This window comes from Seriola aureovittata, chromosome 5, assembly GCF_021018895.1.
Source record: "Seriola aureovittata isolate HTS-2021-v1 ecotype China chromosome 5, ASM2101889v1, whole genome shotgun sequence".
In the NCBI taxonomy this organism is placed as follows: domain Eukaryota; kingdom Metazoa; phylum Chordata; class Actinopteri; order Carangiformes; family Carangidae; genus Seriola; species Seriola aureovittata.
Window position 1 is genome coordinate 4,941,202 of NC_079368.1, and position 15,842 is coordinate 4,957,043.

The following is a 15,842-nucleotide window of genomic DNA, read 5'->3' on the forward strand; positions in this document are numbered from 1 at the left end:
GTGGCTGACCTCCAAGGGTGGTCATTCCTCACCATAAAGAAATAAAAACACAACACAGCAGGGTCTTAAACAATTATGTATTGAATGATGGCTTACATATGCAAATTCAATTCCAAGACGCTTGGCATACTTTTGTCCATTCTTAAACATTTAATAGCCTGACGTGAGGCTTTAGACAGATATTCAAGCCTGCAGGACACTTCTCTTTATTGGCTCACAGCTGACTTTCAAATGAAATATTTTCTTTGTGACAAACCCTTAGTGTCAGATTGTAAAGTGGTTTCTTTACTAACAACTCTGAATGCAATCATTCAAATTTTGCTGACCAATTACCTCAATATTTAGTGACAAATGTCAATTATAAAATAAAACCATCTAATGTGTAGGGCTATTACAAAAAGCTTTGCTTTTTTCTGAACCTGGTGACAAAACGGCCCACACCCCTCTTAGATCACACATTACCGCAAGGCATTTGTCCTGTGAGGATAATGCATGAGGCATACGATATGGCACAAAATAATCTTGATTTAAATATTTACCTGGAAGTAATGTTTACTGGGTCGTTTTTGGGTTTTGATTTGACTGGATTCATGATGGCTTTGTGAGAGCCAAATTTATCAGCTGCATCATGCATGGACTTCACTAATGTAAAAAGACTTTAAGTGCTGAGTCAATGTCCCTGTGCAAGAACAACAACACAAAAACGCAGTCTATCCCTTGTCATGTGACCAGAATGGTTTTGCATGCAAAACAATGAGATGAGCTTTACATGAAGAGATAATGGTCTGGGTAAATACATTTCTTTTTCAATCATATGCCCATGTTACCATGAAAGACAATGAAATTTCAATGAAAGAAATGTCACTTCTAATCATACAGTATATTATGCACAAAAAATGGTGGTACGAAAACCAGAGAAAAATCTTCTGTGGCTCCGAGAGAAAACAAGAACAGTATCTTAGAGAGCAGTCTACTGATCTTGAAAATGCAACCCATTAGCCTCATCCTGGTAGTTCCAATCTACACTGTACTTTGACACGTCTGTGTAATGAATTACAAAACAGCAACAACTCTCCACCAAACCACTGCTTTCTGTGAAAGTTGCATTTCCCGTATACTTACAACTTCCACAGGCCCATTTAATATATAATGGAGTCATTCTCTACACCACATAATGTTTATCATAGTCACCACCACTGATGAGAGCAACTGTTTCAGTAAAGCTTTAAAAAGCAAGACTACCCTGAGAGAAGGTCTAAAACGTGGGCAAGCTTGCCAGACCAGAACTGGCTTGAATGGGTTTGGTTTATTAAATCTGTACACTCTATTTCAATATAATCAGCACATTTTGTTCCAAGAATGTAAGATATTTTTTTTTTTAGTAAATGTGTAATATATATCTCTACATAATACAATCCAAGTCCTCTGAACTATGTAGACATGTGCAAGTGTTTACTACCAACTTCAACGATACAGTAAAGGCAAAGACTTGTGGACACTAAGTTAGGATAATGTTGATATTTGAAATTTTCTTGAGTCCTCACAATTATCAAAATCTAAGTGCCGTAAGTAGTTCATACACGAGGTATTGAATATCTAGTTAACTGTTCTGAGTATAAAATAGAGGAAAAATACATAAAGAACATCTCGCAAGCATGACAAAGAAACTTCTACAGACACAATACACAAGTGGTCAAAGATAATATGAGGGGATACCTGTAGCTTTTTGTGTCCTTGAATATATCCTACTTACAGATTGAATGTTTTCATGTTGATGAGAGGTCATACTGTGTGTATCAAGTGTCATTCCTGGCAACCGTTTCTTATCACACTGCCCAGCTGAACACCATCTCAGTACACAGAGCTTGAGGTGTTTGATCAAGTACATATTATTCTAGCTACAGTACTTGACACATTTTGAGAAAGTGCACCCAATCAAGTGAGGAGGAGCACAATACACAGGAATTATTATGTCTTCAAACAGCAGCATTTTCTTTGTAAAAGACAGATTTTACTCCTTAAAACTCGCATTTGATCTCTGCACGTCTGAGGCGTGATACAAGTACTTTCCCTCCATTGATTCAAATAATCGTGGGTCATGTTCATGTATAAGAATGAAACGCATGGTCATAGCATGATGTGCATCAACATAATCTGAGGTAAAACAGGTGTCCTGTGTCTTGGCCCGTTACAGTCTGAGAACCAGTGCCTTAAGAGGGTCAGAGAGGTAAGTCTGAAAGTAATTGTGTAAACTGTGCTCATGTGTAGTGAATGTTTCACTTACTACCAAAAGCACAAGGGCCCTAAACTGTAAACCTCAAGGATTATTCAAAAAAAGAAAACAAAAACACTAAAAGTACTCTACTTATTAGATTTAACGTTTACTTTTTTCTTATTTTTTGCAGGGTTTTCAACTTTTTTTCTCTTGTTTTCGCTCAAGTATAATCACAGGTGACTAACTACAGAGGATAACAGGGTCAGGTGAGTACCATGCTACATCAGGTTTAGAGAAGGCTATTGCAGACAATTCTATAACATGTACAACCACATTTTATACGTGTGAGTTACAAATATTTCAAAACATATCACCAAGAAACTAAGTACATACAAGATGTTGAATATTTAGAGTCTTAAAGGACTATCCCTCAGTCAGTAATAGGATTTCATGTTACTTGACTTAAACTGTCCAGTCTTACAGACAAAATCTGAAAAATTGCTATTCAAAAAGTAGCAAATTTGGTCAATGTCTCTTTTCAAATAGTTATAGTGCTTTTAATGGCTTAAGACAGGGGTCTTTTTTAATCTCACCCAGTGGCAATCTACAGAACTTCAGTGTACATTTTATGACACCATAGCTGCAAAAGTCTTCATGTCAAGTCCAAAAGGTAAAACAACAGCTAATGCTGTCACATATATTTCAAAGTAGTATGCATTATCAAAAACAAAAACAAAAAAACAAATACACATTTATAAACCTTTTTTTTTTTTCAACTTTTTAGTTCTTGCAGGGAATTCAGCCTCGTGTTCAGCTCTGTGTTCCCGTTTCCTATGAGTTATCAGTCTGAGAGGACAGGCCTTCAGGAGCCAGGCTCCGTTCAAAGTCTTCAGGAAGATTCTATCTGAGACGCTCCTGTGTGCCGCGAGGGTCATCAGGACTAGATACAGGTAAAAGGGGGGCTTAGAACTCCCATTCCAGTGTTTCTTCTCGATTGGCTGCTCTCTCTAACCTGTGGATGATGTTATTGAGGTTGGCCATTTTCTCATTGCGTCTCTGAGTGCTTCTGTTGAGTTTGGGGCTTTGGAAGGGAGGGATCTGGTTAGGGTCCAGGCTGTGATTGGTGCTCGTTGAGGGCGGGTTGGGCAGCGAGGGCGATATGGGAGCAGAGGAAGAAGGGACGGGGGAGACTGACATCATGAGGCCGGGTGAGGATGCAGCAGAGGGGGAGTTCAGGGAGACTTCCAGGCTGCTGCGGCAGGGCTCTGACGAAGCCTTGAAGCTGACCGGGTCAACAGGTGACTTTCCTGCGTCTTCCCCCTCGTGCCTGGACTGATTGGCTCTTTGGGGTCCATCTATGGACACTGCACCAGGGTACAGCCCTTGAGCTTGGCTGCTCATCCCCTCGTCGTGCCTCAGGCTCTGACCGGCCAAATGGGTCTCACGACAGCCAGCGATGGAGTCCTCGTGCTCAGTTTTCAGCTGTGGGAATTGTACTGCTGTGGAAAAACACTGAACTCTCGACTGTTTAATGGAGCCCTCCTTTCCCTCCTCCCCCTCGTCTTCCCTGTCTACTGCCTCCTGTTTGACATGAGGCAGTGCGGTGTTGGCGTTAAGAGGAAGGCTGGAGTGGATGTGTCCTGAGGGCTTCTGCAGCCTCCTCTCCTCTCCATCAGAGTGGGGGCTCCGCGTCACTGAGGGTGAGTAGCTGTGGTGCTCAGCATCTGTGTCATTGTCTGGCAGACCCTCCATCAGCACCTCCCGTCGCATCCTGGACCTGCACACAAACACTGCTCGTTAGACAGGCACTTAAAGGCAAACACTTGAGTGTCAGGAGATTTAAATTTACTTTTCCTGTTTACATTTCAGGCATTCAGCTTCAGCTTAAAGTAAGTGTATAGAAGTATAGAAAACAGCAGAGGCAGCCATTAGCAAAGGTCACAAAGGTCATTGCACTGGCCTGTAGTTGTGGAACCAGTTGATGACAGTGTTGGTTTTGAGGTTGAGCTGGGAGGCCAGCATCTCGATGGTGTTCTGAGAAGGGTAGGGCTCCAGCAGGTAGGCCTTCCTCAGGGCTTCTTTCTCCTCAGCTCCCAGCACCACCCGAGGCTTCTTGACCTGGCTGTAGGGGCACAGGTCCAGAGAGACCAAGGCTGGACTCACACACTCGGAGCGAGTACTGGGTGAGTCGCTGTCCGAGCCGGTGCTCAGCAGCCCATACCTCCTTTTCAGATAGGCTAGAGGGGAGACAGTCAGATCTGGCTTAAAGGAATTACAAAACACCAACAATTTATCAAACCTGTATTTAAAGATTATTACTATCATTACTATACACACCTTTCTTCTCCATCTTCTTCATAGCCCTCAGCTTGTCCACATTGTGCGGATCATTGAGCCACAGCTGCATGCGGACAAACGGCTCCCTGCCCTTCAGGCTGAGTTTGTGCCAAGGTTTGGGCCTGGAGAGCAGGTCCGACACAGAACCCTGAGTCAGACCCAGGATGGTTTCCCCGAAAAGACGTTGGCCTGTGAGGAGACAAAAGCACTGCATATCAACATGTCACAACTGTAAATATATAATTAACATCAATAAATGTATATGCATGTTGACCTTGACGGTGTTCTGTTATTGTTTACTTGGCTAAATTGTATTTTGATGCTTTGGCAACATTGTGAAACTTTCTGGCCAATAAAGCACCTTTGTATTTGAATTTGTCCGTAGGAGTTGTGTCTGTCTGTTGTGTCTGGAGTGTCAGCTTAACCCCACAGTGTGAACTCATACACACCTAGGTTGTTGTCTGTTAGCACCTCCTTGACCTTCTTGGTGATGGCATAGGTGTCCAGCTCAGGAGACATGGCCACCAACTCCTGGATGCCCAGTGGGTTTGTCGGCTGATGCAGGGCCATGAGGCTGGGAGTGGATTTCCCTCCCTCTGAGTGGGGGGGCAGCCCCAGCCCGAGGCTCTCAGGCTGCTGGTTCTCTTTGCTGCTCTCCAGGGAGAGACTGACAGGCTCAACCAGTGGACTTGAGTGGCTTTCCGCTGGGCTGGGGGGCGGGGAGGGTGAGGATTGGGTGGTCACTGGGCTTTTATCTGGAGGCGGGAGGCAACACAGAAAAACAATAAGAAGTCCTGCTGTATGCAGAGTGAGCTACTGCTGTGAATTGTTTCAATTGTTGTTTTTCAAATGTTGTATTTTGGTAATGCAGCATCTTAAGGAGGATTCCTGCTTGTCCATTCCTGTGGAGGTGAGTGTACGTTACAAACTGCAGTCTTACCCTGAGCATGGCCCTGGTTTGGGTTCTGGTTGAGGCTCTGGCCTAGCTGGTCCAGTAACCACAGCTGCATGCGGATGAAGGGCTCCCTGCCTTTCTGGGTCAGTTTGCTCCAGGGTTTGGGCCGAGACAGCATGTCGCTCACGCTGCCCTGAGAAAGCCCCAGCACCTGTGCCATACAATCACGGGTTAATACATTATATCGTGACTAAAAAAAACTATATGTACCATTACAGACAATTAATGTATAAATGGCACATGACTGGTTTTCCATGTTATTATCCTGAAAGAGGGAAATCCTTCTGACATATAGTCGGCGGTCGAAAAGTCTAAATAATCTCCTTTCCTCACCACGTTTCCTCGACCTCGATGGAAAGATGGTCAAGGAAAGATGTGAAGGAGAATTTATAAGGACTTAGGAAAAGACAATCGCAGTGTTGAGAGAATCTGACTGCACTTACACTGGGATTTTTTTAAACTAACTTTATTTATAACATATGGATGAAGAATTCTATATTTATGGATTTGGAGCTCAGCCAGTCCCACAAGGATTTCCATAGGTTTCGGATCGTGTCACAAGTGTAGAATAGGTGCTGTGATGTTTCTACATTTACGTGGGTCTGCCGTGGTGAAATGTTGGTGCAGCAAGGAATTGTGGGAAGGCATTTTCTCCTTTTCTTTTGTAACGGAAGGTCCAGTTTTTCCTATACTAAAGGCGATAAGATAGGAAGCACTGAAGCTCCTTTCCTTATTAATTAGAGAATTGGACCAGCTCTTATCATCGCTGTCACTTAGATACTTCCGGGTCATTTAACTCGGTTAGCAACCTTCCTAAGAAGAAAAAAAAAAAAAAAAAAAGACTTTTCAACCGCAGTCACGGCCTCATTGATACACTTTCAGCAAACAGCCACTAGAGGGAAGCAACACACTATAAATGTTTATGTTGACTTTGCTCTAAAACAGCATTTAAGTTCGACTTGCAGCACATTTCATGGAGGTGATTAAGAGCTTATCCACTGATCATTTCAAACCGTCACGTTATGATTTGTACTGATGATTGACTTTGATGTAATTTACTATAAAATATGTGTGGTCATAGATCAACATGGAACCTATATTATATCTTATGAACATTAATATCTTCTTTCCTTGACTTCATTAATTTAAGGAACAAACTTAACTGACACTGACTTTAAAAAGTGTTTGCTCTTCGTTACTCAATCAACCACATTCTGCTGAGAACTCGATGCAGATGTTTGAACAAAGACACAGTTCAACACTTATAACGAATCTCACCATCAATCTCACCACAGCAACTAATCACCATTAAATTCATACAAGCACATTGTGCCACAAAGGAAATTCCAGAAGAGAAGAGCTGTTGAAATCTGCTCACAAAACCACCAAACCACAGGGACGGATGTCTACATGGAGGATACTGTGGGATGGTAAAACATGTGGTCAGCCTCCCAAAGGCTCTCCAAGAGAGCAGCTACAACTCATCCAGGAAGTCATAAAGGATCACGGCTAAACATCCAACTCTCAGCTATCAACACTGTCCGGTGTTGATGGCTCTCCACAATAAGAAAGAGATGTGAAAAATAGCTCTCTCACATTTACAGAGAAGCACATGAAAGCTTTTAGGATTATGTTCTGTGCAGAGAATAGTAAAAAGCGGAACATCTCAGATGACATAGGTTCTAATATACGTGGTGTAAAGCAAATACAGCATTTTACTCTTACAGCAATTTTCTATAGGGCTGGGATACCTCTGCCGAGCTGTACCAGAAGCAACAGTTAAATGTGAAGGCTGTAGTGTGGCAGTGTTGGGATATGGGAAACATGACCTCTGCTCAGTGCCAAACACTTCTAAAAGGGATGAGTCCAGTCATCTGCCCAAGAGCTAATAGATCTGAAAGGCTGAAAACAAAAATTAAAGTTTTAGAGTGGCCTTGACAACATCTTGACTTGAACTCAGCGATGCAGTCATGGGACTGAAGCAGCCGGCGCACAAGAAAGCCTACAAATGTATCTTTCTCCATAAAGAGCAGGTGATGTGAAACACTATTATGAAATTACAAGAAGCTTCGGGCTGCAGTTATTGCTGCAGAAGTGGTGGGACCTGTTATTACCTTTTTAAAGAGCCAATTACTTTTTCACCACGATGATTTGAATGGTTGATTAGGCTACTTTATTTACTGAAATAATGAAAATGTTTTATGTGTTTACTTAGGTTATTTTAGTTTAATGTTTCACATTGTCTTAAGATCTGAAACTATACGTGGGATGATACAGGAAAACAGGAAGGTGGCGGATACTTATTTGGTATAGTCACAAACACTGTCACTCGTATATATGATGCATCTATATTCTCATCTCTCTTATTTCTCACTGTAAGGAACGATTCCAGCATCGACAGGCTGTTTGTTTTGGAGTGCGTGTTAATATGAAAGAGCAACATCTGACCTTTTCTCCAAAGATCCTCTGACAGATGCCGTTCTTTGCCAGCTTCTCCTTCACCTGCCTGGTCAGCTCGATGGTGTCCACCTCTCGGTACATGTACATCTCGTACTGCTCTGGAGTCAGCGGCGGCACGGTGGGCTTGAGGGCGCGGGGAATGTACGCTGGGTAGTAGGATAGACGTCCCGGGCCAGGTCCTGGGGACTCGCCGCTTATAGACGTGTCTGACTCCACCTTCACCTCCACTGGCCGGCCGAGCCCCAGCTCGTCCTCGGCAGCGGAGGCCTCTTCGCTGTTGGGGAGACACTCGCCGTTCTCCAGACGGGGCCATGGCCGGGGCAAGGCGGAGGGCCCAGAGGAGGAGGAAGACAAGGAAGGAGAGACCGAATTGAAGGGCAGAGAGCTACCTCCGCCACTGAGCCCAATCGACCCCCGCTCCTGTGACCAGTGCTGATCGAAGTAGGTGCCCGCCTCACCGATCTCTGACTTGACTTTACGGATGATGTTCTGGACGAAGGCGGCCGGGGAGAGCACACTGAGGGGTGTTTGGGGGCTGCTGATGGGGTTGGCCATGCACACGGTAACACAGCCACCTTCCTCCTGTTTGATGGAGATGGGTAAAGGCAGGCCCCTGGAGCGCTCTGGGGGCCCCAGACGTTCCACCTGTGCTCCAGAACTGGCAGTCGAGGCCCTCCCACAGGCCTCCATCTCCATCAGGGCATGCTGCTGGGCCTCCATCTCCCTCCTGGCCTGTTCTAGGATGTTCTTTATGGTTTCATCAGAGCTGCTGCCTGCTCCGTTACTGCTTCTGCCTGATGAGCTGCTCAGAGACGACTTGCCGTCACCTGATTAAGAAAGACCCACATGTTGACACTGATCAGCACTCAAATCACCTTTCCACTTCAGATGCATTGAAGTAGTGATCAAAATGGTTAATAAAAACTGAACATCACTATCAATTAAAAAAATTAAATAAATCAATATGGCTTTCAGCTATGACTTATGATTCACAGCTCCATCCTCACCTCCCCTCTGGGACTGGATCTCTTTCTTGGCCTGCTCCAGGATATTCCTAATGGCGTCGTCTGACCCAGTTTCAGGAGTTCGGATGCGCGGAGTGATGCTCCCTGCCACAGAGGGTAACAGAAAGAGATAGAGATAGAGCGAGAGGAGAGAGGAGGGGGGTGAGTGGGATGGTTGATCAGAGAGCAGTTCCAAGGCTTTGCTTTTGACTGGTAGATCAATGGCTGCCTTTGAGCGCGTGCTGTCTGAGGTTGCAGTATACGGGAAGCTCAACTTTCAAAAGCTGTGAATCTAGGGAGAAAACAAAGTTTAAAAGTAACACTACAAACATGGCAGAGGAAGCCGAGAAGAGTCAAGGATGAGGTCCAAGTAGATTAGAAGGTTTAAACGCACACAGGTCCAAGAGCTAAGCCACCAAAACAAGACGGCGTGATTACGGCCGCTCAGAAAGGTTACTGGTACATCACAGCTTCATATACTCCCGAATGCCTTAAACACTCTCAAAAGATTTTTTTTTAAACATCTTGTTTCTTATTTGTGCAGCTTTGGACAAATATGGTGACACCAGTTTAACCAGGTTATTCAAACCATTATTTTCAAGACCACACAAAGGTGAGGGCTGAAGTTACCTTAATCGTTGGTTGTTGATGACCATTGGTTTTTACTGAACTACTTGCTGATTCTCTTTAACCTGCTCTACTTAAAGCACAAGGCCGGCGCTATTCTTTATTTTTCTTCTTGTCAACAAAAACCAAGTCCATTCATTCCTACTGAAGATATAATTCTGTTTTTTTTTTTTTTTTTAATGGTGTGATAAATGTAGAGTTTCATTTTTAAAAAAAGTCAATAATTTCCTGCTGGGCACTGTAGTGTTTTTTTTTTTTACTCAAAATGGTAAATGTTCATGGCGATGAAGGAACATGTTACCCAGTGCTCTGGTATTCACACTGATGTTTGTGTTTTTCAAATATTCAAAATATATTAGAAAATCTTTTTTATGTCAATGACAACAGAAGAAAAAAAAACACTGTTGCCGGGCAACGTGTCAGCTATATAACAACCACTATATATTATGGACAGTCTTTACTGAGCTTTGCTTTGCTGAGCATTTTTAACATATTTTACACAAAGCATACAACTAAAGGAAAAGGGTAAATGATAGTGGAAAGTGGCACAAGAACAATCACGCTTACTACTCCAACATACACAGTATATAATCCATTTCATCCATCTTGCCAAATACAAATCATTTCTCTTTGATGGTTCAAACCAGTTTTTAGACTTCATGTCACAGAGGAGTAAGATACGTCAGGCTTTGTCCACAGAGGTTTTACATGTTAGTCGGATAAATTCATGGATGGTTTTGATTTTTTGGGGGGATTTTGTTGACAATAAGAAAAATGTAAAATATCTCCAGCCTTTTGCTTTAACTGTCATTGCAGATGAAGGCAGTGGATGAATGTGAATGACACTTCACAGACACTTAATTCACACCGGCTTTCAATTCCAAGCCAGTGGTTTAGAAAATGCTGTTAAAAAAGAAGACTTGTTTCAAATCTGAGCAACTTGTCAACTCATGCTACTTCCCCTTTTGGTCTGTGCTGCACATCCCCTGTCCTGTCACTGTCTCTCCCACTCACCTCTCTGGCGGACCTGGATGGTTCGAAGTGCCAGGATGTTCTGTTCATCAGACAGGAACTGCTTCATCTTAATAAAAGGTTCTTTGCCTTTCACAGTCAGCTTCCTCCAGGGTTTGGGTCTTGCCAGGATCTCACTGACCGAGCCCTGGGAGAGGCCCAGCACATAGTGGCCAAACACACGCTGGCCAATGTTATGCTTGAGCAGCTGCTCCTTCACCTGGAAGGCGATCTCGGCCGTGTCCAGTTGGTCCTCATCTCCTGCGGTTGAGCTGCCGCTTTCTGACTGGTCGCTGGGCAAGCCAGCATCAACGCTGCCTGCCCCCGCAGACCCTTGAGTCGCTGACATGAGGGCAACTTTGGCTGCATAGAGGGCGGTGGGAAAAGCCATGAGGCCCTCCTTTTTAAAGTGTGGGGAGAGGAGCTGCTTGTGAAGGATGTGGTCTCCTGACAGTCGGTCCCCGGAGCACGGGGACACCGAGAAGGGACGGGGGAGATCGTGGCTGGAGGAGGAGCTGTCTAGGGTGGGGGGGCCAGGGCTGGGGGAGGCTCGGCCGTCCACCTGAGAGGAGGATGAGTGGGAGCCGGGCGGTCTGCCTGTCTCCCTTCCTGCATCCTCAGACTGGTCATCATCTGGTGAGAGAAAACACATTCTCATTCTCTAGCCCTGCAAAACCCAGACTGCAACATGCAGGGTCAGTTTATGCAAAGAGACTTGACTCTGAAAAACATTGACTCCAGAAATCGATTGAGCCTGACCAATGAGCACCAAGTAATCAGCGAGCTACGGGGAGTTTTTAGAAGATGACAAAACTCGCTACCTCTTGAAACCCACAACCTTGAAATTTAAACTATTTAAACTTGGGAGTTATAGACAGAACCTGAAACATAAGAGACATTTATTTTACCATTGCTGTGCAAAATCCGAGCCTTATCCACCAGGTACTTGTGAGATGGAAGAAAGGCCTCTTTATCCAGCAGAAGAGCCTCTGCAGCCTTGGCAGACTCCTATACACACAAACACACACGCACACAAGAGCTGTTAATTTTCGATTAATCAATTACAGCAGCTGCAGATAACCTTATAATGGATGACGATCACTGAAGCATTCAATGGCACTGCTGTAGTTTTTCTTCCCTGACACCGAGAGAACATTAAGAAGAAACCAAAACTCCTATTTGCCAAAAAAGGAGACTTGTGTGTTTAAACCTGCTGCGTGAACAATGAGGTGGTGCAGGAGCATGCGTACCTGAGAAGAGCTGCCATTTGCCGAGGCCAGCTTCATTACCTTTAGGATACTGCAGAGAGAAACAAACATGCACAGAAAGTCAAGGTTTTTGGATTGAAAGTCATATTTTTATGAATGAGTTGCACATTCACTCTACAACAAATTATCACCTGAGTTCAGTTTTAATCTCTTCATAGTCGATCTGGGATTGCAGTTTAGCTTCTAATCTCTGAAATGGAAGAAGAAGAAGAAGAAGCATGTTTTACTTCATATTAATTAGCGTATTGTTAATTATCAGAGCAGCTGAGGACCGAGGAAGTGTTTGTCATGTGCTGTCACTTCTCATGTGTTAGAACCGCTCACCTCAATAGCTTCTGTTTTATAGGCCAGCTGGCGTTCCAGCTCCAGGATCTGATTGGCCGACGTCTCCTGAACTTCCTGTAGTGTGAACTGCAGCCGCTGAATGTTTTCAAGAAGACGAAGGATTTCGCGGTCTTTAGCCAGCAAGGCGGCCTCCAACTGGGAGGGCAACACCTCTCCCTTCTCGTTCTTCTCCTGACGGGGTGAGAAGGAGACGTGATGAGGGGTGTGAGAGGGAAGAAAAAAAGTGATGAAGGGAGCGAGGAGGAGAGAAAACGTAAGAGGGCAGCCAGTGAAACACAATCTCTGCAGTGTGGGGAGAATTTGACTTTGACAAAGATGATGAGGTAACAATCAACACTATATTTTCATTCATGTGATTGGATCTGATAATTAGGTATTAGATCAAATATTTCTATACCAATTAAAACCTCTGCACAGGTTGTGGAATTTGACAGTTTGTATAGAACAAATGTCTGTCTAAATTTTGGTGTGCAGGTCATAATTTACAAATTTCATGATTGTGTTTTCAGACCTTGTACTGTCTGACAAGTGACCAAAGTGACATCTTTATATATTAGTTTGTCATTGTTTTGATGAGGATAGAAATACAGTAAGTAAAAGGTACTGTCAATTTCTAAAACATAATATCAACACTTGTTAAATGTTTAAACATTATAATTGATACAGTTACTGTAAATTTTCCAGAGTTTGTTTATGTATTTGTCCATATTTCTTGTTCAATACTGGGTAATGGATGTTGCTGTTATTTAATTAATTTTGATGTAGTTTTTTTGCATATGTGGAGCAATGCGCATATAGCTCCATGAATAACGTCTCCATCTAAGAATAACTTGTATTTTCGATCGTCTGATAAGGAGAAGGGCATCACCTATAGCAACTTCAACTTTGAAAGAAAATCTGAGGGAAAAGACATCACAGAGGCAAATGCAGTGTTGACTAACAGGTTATCTTTGGGAAGTAAACCACAAATTACCAAGGCAACAATGACTTGGTATCCGAGAAGTAAAAAAGCATCATAGTGGTGTTTAAAGATCCTTTACTTAAAAAGTAAAGTAGCATCACGATTAAAAAAATATGCTTCACAAAATGTAAGCAGAACTTTAATATTGTAGCTGGTCGTCAGGGAGCTACTGGAGCTGCGTTACATGCTGTTGGGTGCGTTATTATTAACATGCATAACATTTTGAAATTGTTCATATGTTTTGTGTTTAAAATCCATTTGTAAGTTAAATTTGCAAAGTAACTAGTATACATATATACACACACACGTATATATATATATATATATATATATACACACTCATATACACACGCGCACACACACACACACGCGCACACACACACAGACACACACACACACACACACACACACACACACGCACACACATATGTATATATACACATACATACACATGCATGTGTATTATAGCTGTTTAATAATTGTAGTGGAGTAAAAAGAACAATATGTTTCCATGAAACGTGGTGGAGCAAAGTAGCGTCTAATGGAAGAACGCCAGTACAGTAAACTGAACTCAATTACTACACGAGAGCTAACTGTTACATCCCAGTAAACAGGTACTTCACACATGACGTCACAGTATCCTTACCCTGCTAGTGCCCTCTGCTGGATGGCAGCTCCCTGTGGTGGCGCTCTGGCCACTGGCTAACTGCTCCTTTAGCCTCTCCACTTCCCTCTGAGCCATCTCCGCTCTCTGTGCACAGACACAGAGCATCACAAGAGTTACAGTTTTCATGCACCAGCCACACCAATTGGCTGATGAGGTGATCAAGATGAGAGCATATACATAAATCAAAGGAGGCACCCTTTCTCTGAAATTTTAAAACTGAGCAAAATCTGATCAGGGGCCCCCGAGCGGCCTCAGGTTTTTTCTGCTGAGGGGACTGTTTAGTCGGCCCACTTTATTCCCCAAACTGTTTACCTGCTCTGTCACACCCGGCCTGCTAATTAATGATTCATTTTGAGAACATTTATCTGGGAGCTGCTGGCAGAGAGCAGCAGAGTGAGAAAAAGAGTGTGAGAGAGAAAAGCAGAGGGGAGAAGAAAGGAGCAGAAGAAAAGAGGCATCACCAGGATAGGAAGCAATCAAGGCAATGAGATAACTAAGAACCCCGGCGTTCGCCGCTCCGGCATCAATCGTGCACGGCAGTCTCCTGTTCTCTGCTGAGTGGAGCCGTGCTGCCAGAGCGCGCCCACCGACAGGGGCTCAGGTTTACACTCGCTAATCACATACTCAGGGGAGGGGAGGTGTAAGGGGGGAGGAATGGGGGGGGGGGGGACACAGGACGGAGGGTGTCTAATTAAAGCCGAGGCTTGATTACAGGAGTGATTACCTTAACGAAGGAGCATCTCAATCAGAGAGGTGCAGAAGAAGACTGTACTCACCTGGTTTGCTTTCTCAAGATTGGCCATGATGGCGTCGACCTCCCCTGTCCTGGAACACAGACGTCGAGACAGAGACACCCAGGATTACTGAGAACACATTCTTACAAAATCAGCCCCAATGATTGTTAATTACACGATCCATCCCAAAATGAAGCTGAAACATGACCACTTCTTAAATGGCTTAAAGTAGCTTCTACAAGATGTTATTTTCTCCATATATATTTACGCAACTCGAATACAGTGAGTTTTAGGGCTTAAACCAAACCAGCCAGCTGTGACAGGAAAAATGACCTATAATAACTGATTTCAACCAAATATAAAAAATGGCAAAAGTACTACACTGTGTCGTACTTCTGTACATGTTTGGGAGGCAATGAAGCACCCACTATAGCTTTACTGCAGCTGTCATAACATGCAGGGAAATTTACATAGCTAATTGGGATCTATACAAACCCCATGTAAAATACTCTGAATGTATTTTCACTTGAAATGGAGTTTCACTTGTACAGCACTGTGCAGCTGTTGTTTTTTATAACAATAAGTATCTATGCTTGGTCACTAAAACAGCATCATGTCTGATAGAGAGAAATCACCAACAACGTTTTACAATCCTGTAAAACATCTGAATGGTCAACATCTCCATGGTAACAAGTATATTTTGTAAATTGGAAATCAAATTGATTTATGATTAACAATAAAGGAGTTCAGTGTGGAGACCATGATTTTCACTTTCTAAAGCATGAGGTTTCAGCCACATTCGCAGATATCACATCATCACATAGTTCTGCTAAAGGACTTTACTAATTAAGACATCTCCTCTTACACTACGCTCAGACAGACAATCCACAATCTCACACATTGACTCTCTTCATGCTGTGAGCGGTTTCTCGTGTTTTGTCCACCACCTTTATATCAATCATGACCACTTCTGTTGGCCTGAACAAAAACTGATGATTAACACGTAACTGTGGCCATAGTTTTAGAAACAATGAGGTCAGGAGTCCACATTCCTGCAGCGTAACCACCCCTCCATTCAGAACATTTCACCAGACAAAAAAATAAATAAATAAATAATAATAATTTGATTCTTTTTATTCATTCATTTAACTGTTCAATTCTAATTTCTGTAAAATGTTTCAATGCCTTGTTCACTAGAACAGGAATATTCAGGTGGAGAAATGTTAAATCCACATTAAAAATGGTTTAATCTCCAGTA

At 43.2% G+C, this 15,842-nt stretch overlaps 1 protein-coding gene across 3 annotated transcripts in view; it reads right to left on the reverse strand.

The window, feature by feature from the left end:
• Positions 1-63: 63 nt before the first annotated feature.
• Positions 64-15,842, reverse strand: part of cux2b (cut-like homeobox 2b) — an 87,682-nt gene continuing 71,903 nt past the window's right edge. For 2 of the 3 annotated variants that reach the window (XM_056376174.1, XM_056376176.1), the window contains exons 9-22: positions 14,627-14,675; positions 13,830-13,934; positions 12,202-12,393; positions 12,009-12,067; positions 11,860-11,908; positions 11,518-11,617; positions 10,613-11,242; positions 8,975-9,076; positions 7,956-8,794; positions 5,493-5,658; positions 5,002-5,307; positions 4,553-4,741; positions 4,176-4,473; positions 64-3,992 (exon numbers count right to left, since the gene is read on the reverse strand). In XM_056376174.1, coding sequence (XP_056232149.1) covers positions 3,179-3,992; positions 4,176-4,473; positions 4,553-4,741; positions 5,002-5,307; positions 5,493-5,658; positions 7,956-8,794; positions 8,975-9,076; positions 10,613-11,242; positions 11,518-11,617; positions 11,860-11,908; positions 12,009-12,067; positions 12,202-12,393; positions 13,830-13,934; positions 14,627-14,675 — 3,898 coding nt within the window. In that variant the 3' untranslated portion in view covers positions 64-3,178. The remainder of the gene's footprint in view (positions 3,993-4,175; positions 4,474-4,552; positions 4,742-5,001; positions 5,308-5,492; positions 5,659-7,955; positions 8,795-8,974; positions 9,077-10,612; positions 11,243-11,517; positions 11,618-11,859; positions 11,909-12,008; positions 12,068-12,201; positions 12,394-13,829; positions 13,935-14,626; positions 14,676-15,842) is intronic. The other variant, XM_056376175.1, reaches the window with a different exon arrangement.